General features: G+C 49.2%; 1 protein-coding gene across 50 annotated transcripts; it reads left to right on the forward strand.

The window, feature by feature from the left end:
• The first annotated feature begins 409 nt into the window (after positions 1–409).
• On the forward strand, positions 410–14,403 carry MBD1 (methyl-CpG binding domain protein 1). 50 transcript variants are annotated; one of them, XM_074383445.1, is made up of 18 exons: positions 596–786; positions 1,897–2,031; positions 5,001–5,115; positions 5,207–5,409; positions 5,497–5,579; positions 5,830–5,870; positions 6,264–6,410; positions 6,517–6,645; positions 6,801–6,875; positions 7,000–7,116; positions 7,200–7,268; positions 7,911–8,078; positions 8,400–8,699; positions 8,793–8,930; positions 9,303–9,434; positions 9,520–9,581; positions 12,479–12,635; positions 14,089–14,403. In XM_074383445.1, the coding sequence occupies exons 1-18, from the start codon at positions 734–736 to the stop codon at positions 14,095–14,097; spliced, it is 2,133 nt and encodes a 710-aa protein (XP_074239546.1). In that variant the 5' UTR covers positions 596–733; the 3' UTR covers positions 14,098–14,403. The 50 variants fall into 50 exon arrangements, with proteins under 50 accessions (XP_039319468.1, XP_074239543.1, XP_074239566.1 ...); XM_074383461.1 differs by lacking the exon at positions 14,089–14,403 and adding an exon at positions 10,676–10,747 and having other exon boundaries at positions 597–786; positions 12,479–12,566; XM_074383460.1 differs by lacking the exons at positions 12,479–12,635; positions 14,089–14,403 and adding exons at positions 10,676–10,747; positions 12,352–12,439 and having other exon boundaries at positions 597–786.
• The last annotated feature ends 313 nt before the right edge of the window (positions 14,404–14,716 follow it).

Below are 14,716 nucleotides of genomic sequence, written 5' to 3' on the forward strand. Positions count from 1 at the left end.
GAGGCACAGACTCTACCCCAGCGAGAAGTGGGAGAGTACAGTGCCGCCTGGGCCAAGGAGCGCGCAGGCGTGAACCAGCTTTTTCGCCGCCGTCCGCATCCGCTTTGGAGACCGCCGGAGGAAACGGAGGGCGCAGGCGCAAGCCCTCCCCGATCACGTCCCCTCAGGTTAGACTGGAGAGCGCATGCGCACGACAGAGAGGCAGCGAGGGTCGCCGCGGTTGCTGGTCCTTCGATTGCGCGCGAGCTGACATTAAACGTCAGCACGCAGATGCAACTCGTTCCCGGCAGGGGGCTCGCGCACCGATGTCGAGCGCTAGCCCGCAGGCGCAGGAGCCTCCCTACTAAGGGCACGCGCCGTCAAGGCATTAGCGCGCAGGTGCATCGCCAGAGGCGGAGCTCGAGCGGCAGACAGCGGACTTCCGGTTCCGGGAGCAACGAACAGCGGCGGAGGCGACAGCTACCGCTGCAGAGGAGGCGGCCGCAGAGGAGGAAGAAGGGGAGGGCGAGGCGGAAGGCGCAGGAGGGACCCTCGCCTTGGGTCCACGGGCCTAGAGCTGCGGAAGATACCGGTCTGGTGCCAGACTGGTGAGACAGCCTTGGGGCTGGACGTGGAGAGCGCTCAGACGGAGGATGGGGAGGAATTGAGGCTCAGAACGCTGACGGGGTGGAATGGAGGGCCCTCAGGCCGATGAGGGGGAGGAATGGCGGCGTCGGAATACTGACGAGGAGAAATGGGGGGATTTAGGCTCAGGACGGGAAGGAATGGAGCGCAGAACTCTGACAGGTAGGAGTGTCGAGATCCTGGGGTGAGGACGGGGTGGAATGGTGGAGTTCAGAATGCTGAAGGGAGACATCAGGGCATCTGAATTTGAGAGAGAAATAGGGGTTCAGAACTCTGAGGGAGAAATCAGGGGCCCCCAGGCTGATGACAGGAGAAATGGAAGCGTTGGAATGCTGAAAGGGAGGGATGGGGGCCCCATATAGAGGACGAGGAGCAGTAGGAGATCAGAACGCTGACAGTTAGGGATGGCATGATCCTGGGACAAGAACAGAGAATGGGGGAGGGTTCGGAATGCTGAGGGAAGAAATTAGGGTCTGTCAAGATGATGAGAGACGAACGGAGGATGAGAACAGTGAAGGGGAAAAGTGGAGAACTTTTTGGCTGTAGAGGAGAGAAACAGGAAGGTTTGGGGGCTGACACTGGGGAGAAATTGTGGGTCAGAACATCGAAGGAAAAGAAAAATAAGTGGGGAGCTCTTTGGCTGAGGAAGGGGAGGCATGGGAGGCTTCCAGTGTGAGGAATGGAAAAGATGAGGGGCTGTTCAGGCCATGGGTTGGAGCAGTTGTGTCTCTCGCAGAGGAAGTCGAGGTTGTAACACGGAGATAGCAGGATAAGAGGACATCAGACAAGGAAGGAACGGAACGGTTAAAACACTGAAGGAGGGAAATTAGGAACTCCTGGGTCAAGGAAGGGGGAATGAAAGACTGCTGAAGTCAAGTAGTGAGAATAAGAGAAATTGGGCCTTTTGGGGCTTGAGGATGGGGAGTATGGGGGTCTTGGGGCGATAAAATAGAGGGATAGAGGCACTTAGGTCAATGACAGGGAGGAATGAGGGGAAAGGATGAAAAGTTTGTGGACTGGCAGTGAGGAGAAATGATGGGATGTCAGTCCAAGGATAGAGAGGAGTAGGGAATTAGGACACTGAGAATAAGAAATGGGGATCCTTGGGTTGAGGAATGAGGATCTCTTAGGCCCAGAATAGGAAAGAATGGGATGGCAGATCCTAGGTCTTGGGCAAGCACTAATGGATACCAGTGATTTGTGTGGCCTGAGGCACAGTTTTGTCCCTTACTAGAGCCTCAGTTTCCCTCATCCCCCTCCACCCCCTTTCAGGCTACTGCTGCTTCCCGTGGCCTCCATGGCTGAGGACTGGCTGGACTGCCCAGCCCTGGGCCCTGGCTGGAAGCGCCGTGAAGTCTTTCGCAAGTCAGGGGCTACCTGTGGACGCTCAGACACCTATTACCAGAGGTACTGGGTGGGTTGTGGGCAGAGTCAGGGGTAGGGTAAAACCTGATTAGGACAAAATCAAACAGTGTGGTTAAATTTATGGCTTGAGTTTAAATTATGCATATACAGTTCATTGTTATTATTAGCAGATTTTATATTTGCAATTTCACCTACTTAAAATTTATTTGTAATTTAAAAGTCACTACTCAGTGCATTTGTGATTATTCAAGGACATGCACAGAGCAATGAAAAGGTGTCACTCAGTGCCTGTGTTTCTAGCTGAGGCCGAAGGAGCTCTTTTTGTTTCAGTTTTTTAAATTATTATTTTTGAGACAGAGTTTTGCTCTTGTTACCGAGGCTGTAGTACAATGGTGCTATGTGAGCTCACTGCAACCTCTGCCTCCTGGATTCAACGGATGCTCCTGCCTCAGCCTCCTGAGTAGCTAGGATTACAGGCATGCGCCACCATGCCAGGCTAATTTTTTGTATTTTTAGTAGAGATGGGGTTTCTCCATGTTGGTCAAGCTGGTCTTGAACTCCTGACCTCTGGTGACCTGCCTGCCTCTGCCTGTCAAAGTGCTGGGATTTTACAGGCGTGAGCCACCGTGCCTGGACATGTTTCAGCTTTAATACTGTAAACCAGTGTTCTTTTCATGGTGTGTTTAGTGTCACATTTTTCCAATTTTTGTACTTTTTGTTGGTGATTTTGTTTTTTAAAATGATCCCCAATAGTGCTGAGGTGCTGTTTAGTGTCCTGAGTGTGAGAAGGCTATGTCATTTCTTACGGAGAAAATACAAGTAGATAAACCTTTTTGATACATGAGTTACAATGCTGTTGGCTGCAAGTTCAATGTTATGCATCAAAAATATGGTACAACCAGAAAAAGAAGGAAATTTGCCAATATGTGTATGAGGCTGCTTCAGAAAGTACAGAAAGCATTCATAGTGTTGAAGCTGTGGAAAAGTTGAGAAAGCGGCTACATTGGTGGATTCACGAAATGATGATCAATAATGCGTAGTGGACAGCATTGTTGAAGAAAGCCAAACTCACGTTACCCTGGGTTAGGAAAAAATTATTAAGGTTATATCAGGTAGTGCTGGCTGACTTGCGCATTTCAAAAGGTGGCATGGCATGAAAAATGTTAAACTTGGATCCAATACAGGTTCTCCCGATCAGGAGTCTTCTGCAGAATTTAAAAAATACTGTTAAGTGTTATACAGGAAGAGAGTTATGTAGAAGAGTGATTTTCAATGCCAAGACTGGCTTATTAAACAAGAATATTGGCAAACAAACCTACAGAACACATACGGCATCCAAAGCTCCTGGTTGGAATCATTAGAAGACCATGGAAATAATCAGTTGTAAAAAATAGATATTAAATAATGTGTCTTTAAACAGAAACACACAAAAGACAAAAGTTATAGATTCTTAGTTAACAAAAATGGACCAGATGCTCTCAGGAACCTAACCGTGTATTTCCTCTAGGAGCAGTGGTTCTGTATTCAGTGTTCATGGCAACTTTGTAGCATATAACTACCATAAATAATGAGAGTCAGCATAGATATTTTTATAAGCATTTACATGTGTTTAGGATACATTAAATATTAAGTTTCTATATCCTTTCTGATTTTTTAAATCTAAGTTGCCATTTTGCCAGGTAAATATCAAATTACAAATTACTTTTTGTTTATATTTAGTTATAATTTATTCGTATATTTATGTACTTGTATAAAACTTTCAAAATTTAAAAGTATAATTGTCAAGAACTGTGAAGGATCTGAGATTTTATTCTTAGGACAAGATAATAGTGAATTTGTCAGAATTTTGTGGATGCTGGTAGGAGAGATAAGACTCCTGGGCCACAGATGAAAGACAGTTTATTACAACAGTTGCAGAATTCAGAATACAGTAGTCACCCCTTATCTGCAGTTTCATTTTCTATAGCTTTAGTTATCTATGGTCAACCATCATCCAAAAATAATAAATGGGAAATTTTAGAAGTAAACGATTAATTAGTTTTGAGTTGCATGCCATTTTGAGTAGTGTGATGAAATCTCACACCATCCTGCTCTGTCCTGGCCAGGAGGCGAATCATCTGTTTATCCATATACATATCCATATCCATGCTGTATACACAACCTGACTGTTTTTCTCTTAGTAACCATCTCAGTTATCAGATAGAAAACACATAGTACATATTGCATTAGGGTTTGGTACTATCTACGGTTTCAGGCATCCACTGGGGAACTTGGGATGTATCCCCTGCACGAGAAGGGAGATTACTGTGTTACTATTTTTGTGCCAGTTTTCTAAATTCCAGTTTCTACAGCATGACATGAATTAGTCATGTAGGGTTGTATTAGTATTATAGGAAAAGAACCCTGAGCTTAGGGAATCAAGTTTTTTATGATATTAGGACAGTAAATATGCTTTTCCTTTGCTATGGAAGGAGACCCTATCTCTTATTTTTCAAGGCTGTTTGCTTTACAGACATTCTTGGAAAGATAGTTTATAAAAAGGACAATCAGTGCCTTTCTTTCAGGGCGTACAGAAATGCAAGAAACCCATGGGTCCCAAAGTCAATTACTTATACTTTGTTTGTGGTTGCATTTGTTTATATGTTTTAAAAACGTATTTGTATTTTCTTTACTTGATTATATACTTGATACATAATGCTAACATGTTTGTGTTATTTAATATATTTGTGTTTCTATTTGTATTTATTTTTATTTATATGAAATAGTTTCAATATTACTAGTATTATGTGTCATAAATATGTTTATCTGTTTACTTTTATATTGTTTGTGGCATTTGTATATGTCTTGCTATTTAATTTTTTTGCTTTCAAGATTAGTTGAGGTGGGCCTGGGCAGGGTTCACAGGCCAATTCCAATCTGCCTCCTGTATCCTACCAGCCCTGTCAGAAGGTTGTGTGGGTGAAATGGCATTGGCTCCACCTAGGTGCTAACCCATCATGGCCCATCCCTAGCCCCACAGGAGACAGGATCCGAAGCAAAGTCGAGCTGACTCGATACCTGGGCCCTGCGTGTGATCTCTCCCTCTTCGACTTCAAACAAGGCATCTTGTGTTATCCAGCCCCCAAGGTACTTCACAACATGAGATGCCTAGGTAGGGGTGGCTATGCCACCCAGCACCCACCCACTGATCCACATTGCTCCTTCTCTTACTCTCCAGGCCCATTCTGTGGCTGTCACCAGCAAGAAGCGAAAGAAGCCTTCCAGACCATCCAAGACTCGAAAACATCAGGTTGGACCCCAGGGTGGTGAGGTCAGGAAACGTCAGGTTGGACCCCAGAGTGGTGAGATCAGGAAAGAGGCCCCAAAGGATGAGACCAAGGCTGACACTGTCACAGTCCCAGCTTCATTCCCTGCTCCTGGGTGAGTGTTGGTCTAAGGTGAGCCAGATGGGTGAGGGTTGTGATTGGGGGTGCTCTTGGAGCCCCACACCTGTCTTTCCCATCCCAGATGCTGTGAGAACTGTGGAATCAGCTTCTCAGGGGATAGCACCCAAAGACAGCGGCTCAAAACATTGTGCAAAGACTGCCGAGGTCAGTGACACCCAGAGGATGGGGCATCGGGAGATAGGAGCTGGAGCAGGTTCAGTGTCATGCTAGGCCAGGGGTTGAATGTGGATGCCAGGACAGAGGCTACTGGCATGGTTGGAGGTTGGAGGTTGGATGTTGGAGATAGCAGGTATGGGTAGAGGTTGAATAGTGGAAGTCAGGGCACAGGCAGGGAGTGAAGTCAGATGTCTGCTGCTTACTTTCCACTTTTCTTCTTCCTTCTTCCTCCCCACAGCACAGAGAATTGCGTTCAACAGGGAACAGAGAATGTTTAAGGTAAGCACAACCTGCTTCCTCATCACAGCTCTACAGTGGGAGCAGGATGTGATGGAGCTGGTAGAGGATCTGAAAGGACAATGACGGGTCCACAGGATGAAGAGTCATTTTATATATGCTGTCTGTAGGTCAGCAGACACAGTAATGGGAATTAATGGGGTAATTAATTCCCATTACCATTACCGCACCAGTAGACACAGTGATGAAGTTAACAGGGGACCAGTCGACATACTAATGGCTTCAGTGATGGTGGCTAACCAGACATTCTCAGATACAGTGATGAGATTAATGGGGGACTAGAATGATGACAGGAGCTGATGTAGGGTCAGTAGATATGGGAGGACCAGTGCTTCTGGAGCAGGCCCGTGATCTCGTCCCAACCATTCCTGGCAGCGTGTGGGCTGTGGGGAGTGTGCAGCCTGCCAGGTAACAGAAGACTGTGGGGCCTGCTCCACCTGCCTCCTGCAGCTGCCCCATGATGTGGCATCGGGGCTGTTCTGCAAGTGTGAGCGGAGACGCTGCCTCCGGATTGTGGAAAGGGTGAGTCGGGCAAGTGGAAAGAGCCCAAGGCTCACCTCGGCCCCTGGCCCTCATGGGCTTGGCCCCACGCTTCATGCCTCCGCTCCCACCCCCGCCCCCCCAACAGAGCCGAGGGTGTGGAGTATGCCGGGGCTGTCAGACCCAAGAGGACTGTGGCCGTTGCCGCATCTGCCTTCGCCCTCCCCGCCCTGGTCTCAGGCGCCAGTGGAAATGTGTCCAGCGACGTTGCCTACGGGTGAGTCAGGCTGGCGGAAACAGAGCTCATTCTGCTGGTAAAATTGTTGCTACCTCTGCTTCCTCCCAACCTGGCCTTGCCTACCTCATGTCTTTCTTTTCTACCTAACCCCATGCTCACCTTTCTGGCCCCGCCTATCTGCCCCTGTCTGCCAGCACCTTGCTCACCGCCTGCGTCGCCGTCATCAGAGATGTCAGCGACGCACTCCCCTGACTGTGGCTCCCCCCACTGTGAGTGCCTTACCCCACCCTCTGTCTGCCTGTCCCATGCATGCTTTCTGCACTTAGGGAGTGGGGAGGTCCTGTGTCTTATTGGTACCACCAAGCTGAAACCACCCTTTCTGGTCTTTCCCAGGGTAAACATGGCCGCCGCAGGGGAGCCTGTGACTCCAAGATGGCTGCCAGGCGGCGTCCCAGTGCCCAGCCATTGCCTCCACCTCCACCATCACAGCCCCCCGAGCCCACAGAGCCGGTGAGGCCCCAGTGGGTGGCGGGAAGGCACAACCCTGACCTTACCCAGTACCTGCCCTGACCCCACCCCATTTGCCTCTACAGCACCCCAGAGCCCTGGCCCCCTCGCCACCTGCCGAGTTCATCTATTACTGTGTAGACGAGGACGAGCTAGTGAGTGGCCCAACCCTACCTGGATAAGCCTAGACTCTCAGGACGCTTGGTTCACTTCAGAGAAACAGATGCTGGAATGAGCCTATTGGGGAACAGCAAGGCACAGTAATGGGTCCTAGGATGGATGGGTAGATAATGGAGGACTAATATGGGGTCAGCAGGTGGAATGACATGCCTAATGTTACATGTACCAACACTCTGGTGGCTGATGTAGTACTCGCAGACACAGTGATGGGACCAACAGAGGAGCAGCTAGCACAGTGACTGGGGTTTACATAGGCTGAGCAGACAGAGTAGGCACAAGGATGGGAGCTAATAGGGAGTTATCAAAATGCTGCTAGAAATGGGGATCAGAGATATTTTCTTGGTAGCTAGTCGGGGCCTAGGAAATACAGCAGTGGATACTGTAGTGGAGCAGCCACAGTCCTAATGATATCAAGGGCCAGCTGGCTCAGTGATAGTGGCCAGTGTTGAACTAGTGAATGCTGAGGAGTGACCAGTAGGGAGTCAGGAGGCTGAGACTAGTATGCAAGTAGCTCCTTCTGATGGGGCTAGAGGAGCACCAGGACCAGCACTGGAATAGGCGTTGAGGATGGCCTCTCCTAGTCCTAGTGACAGCACCACCCATTCCCCCCACCCCAGCAGCCCTACACGAACCGCCGGCAGAACCGCAAGTGCGGGGCCTGTGCAGCCTGCCTACGGCGGATGGACTGTGGCCGCTGCGACTTCTGCTGCGACAAGCCCAAATTCGGGGGCAGCAACCAGAAGCGCCAGAAGTGTCGTTGGCGCCAATGCCTGCAGTTTGCCATGGTGGGTGGGGCAGGAAGGGTCAGGTGGCCGGGATAGGTTGGGCCAGGCGCCCCAGTGCCTGGGAGTGGTGGGCAAGCATGGTAGGTGGGTGGGTGGGGCAGTAGCTTTGGTTGAGGATTAACAGACATTGTGCTTGGCTTAATGAGTCTAGGTGGCATTGGTATTGCTAATAGGAGACTAGTAGGCTCAATGATGAAGGGCTCATATTTAGCAGATTTTGTGCTGGGACTGATGGGAGATTAGCAGGCATGTGGAGCCGGGCAGGGTGGATGTGATTGGTCAGGACACCAGGTAGCCATAGCACCCCATCTTTCCTCATAGAAGCGGCTGCTGCCCAGTGTCTGGTCAGAGTCTGAGGATGGGGCAGGATCGCCTCCACCTTACCGTCGTCGAAAGAGGCCCAGCTCTGCCCAACGGCACCATCTTGGCCCTACCTTGAAGCCCACCTTGGATACACGCACAGCCCGACCAGACCGTACCCAGGCTCCATCGAAGCAGGAAGCAGGTGGTGGCTTTGTGCTGCCTCCGCCTGGCACTGACCTTGTGTTTTTACGGGAGGGCGCAAGCAGTCCTGTGCAGGTGCCGGGCCCTGTTGCAGCTTCCACGGAAGCCCGGTTGCAGGTGAGGGCCCCACCCTGTCCTGCCCTTCCCAGCCCCACCCAGCCTCATGCCAGGAACCTGAGACCAAGTCTGCTGCAATCCTCCCTCACGCAGGAGGCCCAGTGCTCTGGCCTGAGTTGGGTTGTGGCCTTACCCCAGGTGAAGCAAGAGAAGGCGGATACCCAGGACGAGTGGACACCAGGCACAGCTGTCCTGACTTCTCCCGTATTGGTGCCTGGCTGCCCTAGCAAGGTGGGGGCAGTGATGGATGTTCTGTTGGTGCCGTAGCAGGGTGGTCTGTAAGCAGAGTGATGCTGAGCCATGATGGTTCTTTTGAGCAGAGCAATAGATGTGCTGATTGCGACCTTTCTGCAGAATTACCCCGCCTGTCTAACAGACACCCTACCCCCTACAGGCAACTAGCTTTGCCCGCTTTGCTGCCCAGCTAACAGAAAAACAGAGGTCAGTGAGGAATGGGAAGGGTTTAAAAGCAGAGAGATGATATTTCTGTGTTGAAATGTGATGGAAATAGGATTTGTCAGCACAGTGAAGGGTTGACTGATAGAGACTTTCCTCAGGCTAACTCTGCCCTTCTAATAGCTGTCTGTTTCCCACTTCTCCCAGGCAGTAGACCCAGGCCTGCCATCTGTGAAGCAAGAGCCACCTGACCCTGAGGAGGACAAGGAGGAGAACAAGGATGACTCTGCCTCCAAATTGGCCCCAGAGGAGGAGGCAGGAGGGGCTGGCACACCCGTGGTCAGTGCTGGGAATGTCCCACCCTGCCCTGATCCTGCCTTAGCGCCACCAACCACATTGACCTATGGTGTTAATTCTTTTCTAGATCACGGAGATTTTCAGCCTGGGTGGAACCCGCTTCCGAGACACAGCGGTCTGGTTGCCAAGGTGTGCCCCACACAGTGAGGGGTGGGGAAGGAGTGGGTGTTGGCCAAATGTGGGCCCTGAGTTTTGAAAGTATAGCCAGCAGTTTAGCATGGTGTGGTGGGAGGTAGAGGCCCACACCCACTATGCTGATCACAATCAATGAGGGAGGGGTGTGTGTGTAGGACCCTAGAGATTTCTCCTGAGATCCAGCCCAATAGCATTCCAGGTTAGGACTCTCCTTTGAGGGTAGGAGGAAGACTTGACACTGTATGATGAAATTTAAAAGAAAAAGATAGGGAGTCTGGTCCCTGTTTTCCTAAGATATTTCTATAGGAGGCAGCTTTAATATATAAATTCTTATTCAGAGAATAACCATTTAGGGTCTTGAAGGCCTTTAGAGCCTCTAGGAGACCTCTGAGTGGGCTGTTGCCTGACATTGAGCAATGTGTATCAGAGAAATGGTGCTGGGCTTGCCAGGGCAGTGGGATGGGCAGGAGATCTGGGTTCTGAGCTGGCTTTGTGAGCTGGGTTCACACATAGTTGTGTGATCTCTGGTTGCCCTGTACTCCTCCTGGAGCAGCCTCCGTGGAAGGGCTTGGGCTGAATCTCTTGAGTCTTTCCTGAGCCTATTGAAGTTATTAACTTCAGCTGCCATGCAGAACTGTCCCTGTAGGGATGGCATAGGACAAAGGGTAGATGTCTGTAAGGACTAGGATGGTGGGAGGATAGGGGAATGCTTCCTCCTGCAGAAGGTTGACAGACCCTACATAGAGCCCCAGACACTAGCAATATAAACTATTGGCCTAAGCACGTGGATTATTTTCCTCCTACAAACCAGCCCACGAAGCTGGAAACCCTTCCATCTATATACTTGGCCAATTTCAGAAGTACTGATTGAGTTCCGTCTGGGTGCACAGCATTGAGGACAATGAGCCCTACAAAACTTACCCTTCTGGAGACACAGGATACCTACCTTCAGGGAGTTTTTAAAGATACAAAAAACATTAAAGGGGAACTGGATGGAGGACACAGGATAGTAGGAAATGGTTTTGTAATGCTCCATTTCGCACATAGCAAACCTCATTCAACATACAGACCTGCTCCCTCTTCTCTAGGTCCAAAGACCTTAAAAAACCTGGAGCTAGAAAGCAGTAGACTGGAGGCTTCTACAGACTGTAGGATTCAAGGTGATATTTGCAGACTGGCTTTATGAGAGACAACACTGATCTACTAGGGGCTGGACCCTAGATTGGTTGCCAGGGCTTGTGTGTGAATCAACCCTAGAAGGAAAACCCTACCACCAAACCAGAGGAGCAGGCCTAACAGTACTTTGAGCTGCTAGAAGTAAGCGGGAAAGGAAGAGAAAGAGTAGACTGTTGGTGCATCTTCTCCTCCCCAAGAGCCTGAGTATGATAAGAAGTTGGATTTTAAGGGTGGGGGAGCTGGGCTGGGGAAAGGTAATATAAGTAAACCCACCACAAAACAACCTAAACATGAGACCTGGCTGTGTCTCTGCACACTTCCTCAGGGAGACATCAACTGAAAATGTAATTGAATAAATGAAAGGAACCACTATTTGGTGTGTTCCTCCTATGGACCCAATTTATTTAATCCTCTAAACAGTCTTTTTGGGAAGACATTGATTTTGCCCATTTTTGTGGATGGGAAAACTGAGCCTCATTAATTTGTCCAATGTCAAACAGCTGGTGTTAGTAGAGCCTAGAATCAAACCCAGCTTGTAAAGCCCTTGTTCTTTAAGCCACTAAATTGTAACCTATAATCCTGTATGCACTAACAGGAGTTTTCAGTGACCGTGAAAACACAAGAGATTACTATAAGTACTGTAATAAATCCCTTACATTCCTGCCTCTAGCATGGTTTAGGGAGTGCCACGGCTTGATGTAGATGGAGTCACCTTGTCAGAGCATCTGTTCATACAGAAACTGGGTTTCCTACAGGCCCCAGGTGCTGCAGAGGATTCCTCAAACCCTACAGGGTATCTCTCCCCACTGGCTGCTGTCCATTTTGCTCGTTACCCTGACTCCCCCTCTTCAGCCAGAGCAGTCTTTGTAACTAAAGCTGCCAGCCTAGTTCATCTTTCCTGACAATGTGCGTCTCCTGCCCTCTGATGACCTTTGTGCTTGGCTCCTGCCCTCAGCCTGAATGTCTTCTAGGAGGCTGAATCCCAGCTTTGAGTCCTGCCCAAGGGCCAGTCTTGGCTCAGCCCTACCTCACTCTCTCCAATTCTTCATTTATAAAGTGCCAAAAAGATTTGACCTGTAATTCATTAGCCAGCTTTACATGGCCAGGACTGAGTGAGTGCCTCCTTAACACTTTATATCCTATGTGCCTCCCTTGCCTTACCATAGTCCCAGCCTTGCAGCTTTAGGTAATTCAGATGTGGATTAGCCATTTCCCAGTTCTAACTCATACAATCCAGCCTCTGCCACCTTCCCTTCCCCCTTCCTTTATTCCATCCTAACTAGTTCAGCCCTAGTCAAGGCTGGATACTGATACTGCTTTGTTTCCCCAGGAAACAACCAACCAACCCTAGTATTCTGGTAATTTTGACAATGGTCTATATGAAATTTATTTGGCATGAGTTAAGCTTCTGCCTACCATATGTATTAGAGTACAATCAGAAGAGCAGGACCACTAAGATAAAGATTATGTATATATGTATTTTAAGGGATTTATTATAGGGATCTGACAGCATGCCATTGTGGCAGCTGGTTAAACAGTCTGTAAGGCAGTTGTCCTTGCATCTAATGCTGGAGCTTGAAGTCTGCAGGGGAGGCACTCGGGAAGGGAAGATGGATGTAAAATGTGGGAGACCAAGGACACAGTGGAGACGACAAGCACGAGCTGGAACCGACGAGGATGGCCTGGAACCCATGTCAGTCTCTCTCCACCTCCAGCTTCGGTGATGTGGGTGTCCTGCAGAAGAAGCTGGTGTCCTTCCTCACAGAGTTAAATACCCATCTGGCCCAGGAATTAGAGAAGCTCAAGGATGATCCTGGGGAAGGTGGAGCAGCTGCAGGCCTGGCTAAAGGCCTGACTGCTGCCCACACCGAGGTGAGCCAGCAGATACATGACAAGTGTGAACTGCAACAGCGCTTGGTGACACAGCACCAACCTTCCAAGTGTAGAAACAATATGCTGCTGCTTCACTTCTGCCCTCCAGTTACCAGGCAGAATGTCTCTTGTGGCCCATCTTACTGGAAGAGAGTTCTGGGAAACATAGCCTAGCCAAGGTGACACATTACAAAGCCACCCTACATGAATCAGCTCCCAAGGGTCTCACTACTCACCTGAGGATAACTCAATAGAACTATGTTGCTGAATATGCAAAGCTGAAGACCATGGATTTCATGGTGATTCCAGCAAGTGCAGAGATTCTATGAAGCCCACCCAAAACTTGCTGGTCCTGGCTATTTTTGTGTTGTTTATTCAAGTATTGAGAACCTGGCCTGTGATAGGCACTGTACTTAATACTGGGATACAGAAATGCAAAAGATATGGCCCATGCAGTTTTATTAAATGAATCGATATGTATTACAAATGGTGAATGGATTTCCAACTTTATCATGGAATTTAATGCTGAAAGTATAGTATTCAGGAAATTCTGGGAGGACAGCCCTTTTGTGAACCTTGTTTGGGGCACAGTAGGAATTGGAAATAATTTAGTTTTTAATCTCTAAGCTGTTCTATTTAAAAATTATTTTTAAATAATTTTTTTGTCCCACTTACATGCTTAGTGTTTCTTTTGGGAATGGTTTGGTGGTAACAGTGTTGAATGCCTCTGAGAAACTGGAATAGTGGGTGGCAAGATCAAGGTCACTTCCGTCCAAGGACCCTGGGCGATTCACATCCCTAGGCCGCGGGGGAGGGAGGTTGGCTGAAGGCTGAGGCTCGGTGCTGGGCACCGTCTGGACACCTTCGACCTGCTGGTGGGCCCGCCAGGGGGCGCTGGGGCGAGAAAGCCTGTAGTTCCCGGCTGCGGTCACCCACCCTGGCCGTGGAGGTACCGCCTGTCACCCATCACCCCTGGCCTGGCTACCCTGGGGCGTGGTTTCCGCACGGCGCAAACCCTGTATCTGGGCCAGGCCCAGAGGGAAGCTGAGTCCCCCTCTTCAAATAGTGGTAAAACAGGCAAAACTGAACCGGGGTTAAATTACGGAGCTCGCCCAGGGTGAGGGCGGGGCTCGACGACCTAGGACGTTGGAGGGAAGCCAGGTGTCGCCAAGGGTCCTTTTACTCCATCGCCTCAGAGAAATTCCGACGGGGCCCTCGGGGCTGCACAACCTTGGGAATGCCCACTGGGCGCCACCGAATCTCAGCCGATTTTCCCAAACCCTGCTCCGGGTCCGAGGTGTTTTCATTTGCGCCTTCCCGGAGGCTGTGTGGTGGGGGTGGTTCCGCCCAGACCGACGAGCCTGCCGGTTGGACTCGAAGATCAAGGAACCGCCCCTCCGGACACTCCAGGAAACCGAGACAACAACCTAATTTGTTTCTTTTTTTGTTTCAGGCCACGTAAACTCTTAGTAAATGCAAATGAGTATTTTACTGAACTGCAATTGAAAGAAGAAGCGTTATAGAAAGAAAAGAACACACAAAATGACAATTATTAAAAGAGAAGAAAGACATTATTTTGTGGCTGAAAAGCTGAACCAGCATCAGGAAATGGAATTCGTATTTAGAAACATACCACATACAAAATCCGAAGTGGGTGGTTTACAGATGATTAAGGAATGCTAATTTACAGTAAATTACGTCCTTAGGAGGGTATACACATTAGTTGTACTTTGATGGTTATTATATGTCAGTCTGACGTAGGTACTGATTTGTTGTGTGTGCTCTAATGTTCTATGCTCACCTCCACGTTAGAATGGGAGTACCAGAGTGTCATTATTAATTGGATTTTAGGTATTACCACCTTGCTTTTGACTGTGGTTACCAGCTGAGCTCCAGGTCCGTCCTGGTTCCCTGATGTGTGTTTCCTGTTCTGCCTGGATCCTGATTCTCAGGAACCAGGTCCACTGTGACCCTCTGACTCTCAACAATTACGCTCCACCAGGCCATACCACTGCCCCACTAGTCCATTTGATCTGCCCTCAGCCTAGAATATCCTAAGTCTAAACCTTGGTATCTGCCCA

The sequence above is a fragment of the Saimiri boliviensis genome, chromosome 13 (genome assembly GCF_048565385.1).
Source record: "Saimiri boliviensis isolate mSaiBol1 chromosome 13, mSaiBol1.pri, whole genome shotgun sequence".
Classification (NCBI taxonomy): Eukaryota; Metazoa; Chordata; class Mammalia; order Primates; family Cebidae; genus Saimiri; species Saimiri boliviensis.